We start from the raw sequence: 4,480 nt of genomic DNA, 5'->3' as shown, positions 1-4,480 counted from the left end.
ATAAAGAAGTAGTAGCACATGAGAAATTGATATTAAAAATAAATCATACATTTTTTTAAACATTTATTGTAAAACGTATCAATCTTGTCATATTTGTAATACATATTTGTAAATGAGTACAATTTTTTACTTTAATTATGTACAATAAGGTGTAAATGATGAATTTCATAATTTGTTTATAATACAGACAATATATTAATTCTATATATCCATATATATGTTAAAATGGAAAACTTAATGTAGGACGGAGTCCTTAAACTGATCTTTGGGCAATTATATAAAGCATGTTAGTGTTTTATTGAAATTGTTATTTAGAAATCCCCCATAGCTGCTATAATATTATACAACGCTGTTCTTGCATCACTTTTTTCGAATACACTTAAAACTTCCATTGCCCTTTGTGAATGTCTTTTCTGTAATTGTTTTGTCAATTCAACTCCAGGTCCCATTGTGACAATTTTATGAACCTGCATATTAAATTCGCAAAATTATTAATTTCATACATAAAAAATAAATGATAAATATTTCTGTTAAATATATTTACCTTAACATAATCTACATTGTTTACAGATTGCAGACCTTTATCAATTTCTGTCAAAATCAATGGGTCATGTTCAATATGAAACATAATTGGTGCAGAACATAGATTGAATGGTACATTTTGATCTTTTGTAATAAATGGACCTAAATCCAAGCAAGCTTGCCATGCTAATGCTAAATGTTTTCCAAAATTGTAACCTTGTTCTTGTATTTCATTACTGTGTCCTGCTAATTTTAATGTACCCTTGCAAGACTTTCCTAGTAAAGCACCAGCACTCAATACATTTCTAAGAGTCCATTCCTTCACTGCATAATCATTACGATCTTCAGGTGGTACAGAAGGCAATGGATTGTTTTGATTATCCCTACGTCCTATAAATTCTGCTTCTGCTAAATCTCTTACTGCACTTGACATTAATTCTACAATCTAAATTCAATTATAATTAGTAGATAAAGTACTACAAAAAGAAATTCATATGCATTAAAATATATAATCTTTATACATACATCTTGATTACGAAGGTTTGCTAATTCAGCACAAGAATTTGCTAATAAATAATCTCCACTTAATAATGCAATTTTATTGCCAAAATTCATGTCATTTAATTCTGATGTTTCTAAATAAACACCAGGTTCTATATTTACTAATCCCTTATGAACAAGATGACTAGTACGTATCATTTCAGTTACCTCTGCTAAAGCTCGTTGACTAAATAATAATTCATGTTATAAATTAGCTATAGCATTGTATAAATTATTTTACTGCAAGCTATAATGCAATACCTATGAAGAACACCTGCAGCTTTATCTTCTTCCATATCATCCACATTTAAATGACCAGCAGCTTTTGATATCAACAATACAATAAGACCCCATGCTTGCATATTATTACGTCCATTATAAATAACACTTCTATAATGAGTGAAAACAAATATTAGTGCATAAAAATTAATATTATTGTAGGTTTAGAAAAAACATACAATAAAATGCATACTTGGCTGTTTTTAATAGCGGATGGTTTGATCCTACTAATTTCCTTAAATGCAGAGCTACATTTGCTATTTCATCACTTAAAAGCCATCGCAAGCTTAAGAAAGATGTTGGATATCCAACAATTTTTTCTGCTTCTGAAACAGCCCTGTTCCAATCTGGTTTTTGACTTCCTGCAAGTTTTGTTTCAGCCTTATTGAATTGATGTAAATGGAATTGGTTTTGTACAGAAGTATGCACATTTCTTTGTCTTGCACAATACACATTATGCTCACTACATAAAATTGGTCTGGTTACACTTCCATTTCTTAATAAAGTAAAAATAACTTTGTTCGTAGACATTTTTGTACTACATACACCCGTGGAATTCGTTTTCTCTCGTCATTAACATTAGTCACACATTCAACAGGTACAACGCACATGATTAACGATTCAAGCTTTCACTTTTGACCCTGTTCTTGAAAGATATCATGTGATTTAACTTTTAGTAAAAGAGTTATTTATTTTTGATTATGTAAGATCACTAAGAAGTTATATGTTCTATATGATCATATATACCTTTGTGTATATATTTCATTAATTTATATCACAGCACACGTGCGCTTTTTGTTATGTAAAAGATAATATCTAAGGAACCTAAAGAGTAGTGATGAAAACCATGTTGTAGAAACGGATTCACACTGTGTGCCTATTCTTATGAAACTTAAGCCAGTATACAAATAAATTTTTATACATTTTTTTCATTAAAGTAAATTTTTAAATTAGTAGGAAAATATTATTGAAATTCTACGACTTAATGTTTACTTAATGTTAAATGCAATTTTAATAAATCAGCTTAAGAATAGGAAGAGATGCATTATAAACACCCAAACTCAATTTATATTTTATAAGAAATAACGAAACAAAATTTAAATAAATAAAACAATTAATTGCATGTTTTTGCGAATCACGTAGCCTTGTGTTTATGTTAGATATAAATTGTATATAAACAGATAGTATAAGATTTAATACATATATAAGTATAGTTTGCAAGTGTGGGTTATTCAATTTGTGTCCTACTACGATCTAATAACCTAATTTGTGAATTTCATTTTTGCATCTTCATTTGTGAATAAATATTTCTACTATAATGTTAAGTATTATATTATGTCGCCATCTATTACGGGTTGGATATAATGAAAAGAAACTTTGGATGAAATCATTTACAACATGTTCAATTAAATCTCGAAGACAAATAATTTATCGTGAAGGAATCTTTTCCCATATTTTCATACGTAATCCAATATATTCTGCCTTTGGAATTAGGGTAATAATTTTAATTTACATATTGTTTTTACAAAATATCATAAACATTAATTAAGGATTTATAATAGTACTTTTTTGAAGTGTTCTTCCCTAATTTTTATTATCACTGTTATTATTTTAGCAGGTGTTTACAATATCAAAATGATTTTTAACAAAGAAATGATCTATAACAAGTTAGTTAATTAATAATAGTAAAAGAGGTATTTATTTAAAAGTATTTCTTTATTGCTTCTGCAGATGTAACATTTACATAATGGGTAGAACCTCAAGAAAACGTCATCAAAAGAAGAAACTAAATATTAAAGAAATAACAGAAAACAAAGAAGAGAGTCTGGTGCATCTTAAATCTTGGTTATTAAGAAAAAATTGTCTATCAGTTTATAATTTAGTTCCATTTAATTTTCCTGTTACTGGTCGAGGATTGAAAACATTAGAAAATATTAAAGCAAATGATATATTGATTAAAATACCATATAATATATTAATAACAACATCTGTATTATCTCAAAGCAATGTCAATATTTTATTTTCAAAAACTGAATATTATAGTGCTCAGTGCTTATTGTCAGTTTTTATTATATATGAATCACATTTGGGAAATGCTTCAAAATGGTATCACTACATTAATAGTCTTCCACAGATTCTAACAAATCCAGATTTTTGCACACAAAAAGAAAAAAATCTACTACCAGCATTTATTATGGATTATATGTATGAATTTCATAAAATAACAAATGATTTTCAGTTATTAATTAGATCTATGAATAATCTAAATTTAAGTGGGAAAGGTAATTGTCCACATTGTAATTTACATTTTAAGAAAATCATAACATTTAAAAAATATAAATGGGCATATTACATTGTTAATACAAGAGCTGTGTACATAGATGCAACCCAAATAGAAACAAATCAAAATATGACTGTTAATATAAAACATCCAAATAATTTAGCTTTAGTTCCTTTTTTAGATTTATTCAACCACAATGTTCATAGTATTACACATGCATCTATGATCAAAAATGAAAGTGGCAATAAATTTTATGAAATTACTACAGTAAAATCAATCAATTCAGGATCACAAGTATTTATTAACTATGGAGCACATAATAGTCTTAAGTTATATGTTCATTATGGCTTTTTTATACCAAATAATCCATTAGATGAAATTTATTTTAATATTTCTGATATAAAAGCTTGTTTTAATGTTCAAAACTTTAAAATAGATTTTATTATTTCTAATAATTTACATAAAAATATGGCATTTACAAGAGAAGGATTAAATTATAATGCAGTATCTACATTATTTATAATATACACAAAATTACAAAAAAAATATTGGCATGCAAATATATATGGAAACTGTTTTACTTCGGATGATATAGTAAATATATATAGTATAGCAAAACAAATTTTAAGTTTAAAAAAAAATGAATTAATAAATTATTTAATAAATATGAAAAGTCATAAACATTACACACTATGTTTCTCAATTGCAATGAACCTGGTAGAAGAATATATTACAATATTAACTGAATCATATAATAAGTTTTGTATGTTTCACTAATTCTAATCATTTATTCTGTTGTAACTATTATAGTACCAGAAAAATAATTTGTAATAAGTATATAAGAAAATATTTGTAGCA

The 4,480-nt window shown here is 26.3% G+C and overlaps 2 protein-coding genes across 3 annotated transcripts in view; one reads left to right on the top strand and one right to left on the bottom strand.

Annotated features, from left to right (window-relative positions):
* Positions 1–285: 285 nt before the first annotated feature.
* On the bottom strand, positions 286–2,102 carry LOC108574379 (decaprenyl-diphosphate synthase subunit 2). Its single transcript, XM_017936963.1, has 5 exons — positions 1,535–2,102; positions 1,324–1,452; positions 1,048–1,249; positions 545–967; positions 286–467 (listed from the first exon to the last, which is right to left on the bottom strand). Exons 1-5 carry the CDS (start codon positions 1,870–1,872, stop codon positions 312–314), a joined length of 1,248 nt encoding a protein of 415 aa, XP_017792452.1. The 5' UTR covers positions 1,873–2,102; the 3' UTR covers positions 286–311.
* A 557-nt stretch (positions 2,103–2,659) lies between these two features.
* Positions 2,660–4,480, top strand: part of LOC108574344 (ATP-binding cassette sub-family B member 7, mitochondrial) — a 4,762-nt gene continuing 2,941 nt past the window's right edge. Inside the window, exons 1-2 of one of the 2 annotated variants that reach the window (XM_017936922.1) lie at positions 2,769–2,836; positions 3,073–3,349. In XM_017936922.1, coding sequence (XP_017792411.1) covers positions 3,089–3,349 — 261 coding nt within the window. In that variant the 5' untranslated portion in view covers positions 2,769–2,836; positions 3,073–3,088. Of the gene's footprint in view, positions 2,837–3,072; positions 3,350–4,480 lie in introns of both variants that reach the window. The other variant, XM_017936929.1, reaches the window with a different exon arrangement.

Source organism: Habropoda laboriosa, unplaced genomic scaffold (assembly GCF_001263275.1).
Source record: "Habropoda laboriosa isolate 0110345459 unplaced genomic scaffold, ASM126327v1 scaffold46, whole genome shotgun sequence".
Lineage (NCBI taxonomy): Eukaryota > Metazoa > Arthropoda > Insecta > Hymenoptera > Apidae > Habropoda > Habropoda laboriosa.
This window is presented reverse-complemented; position numbering and strand designations above follow the sequence as displayed.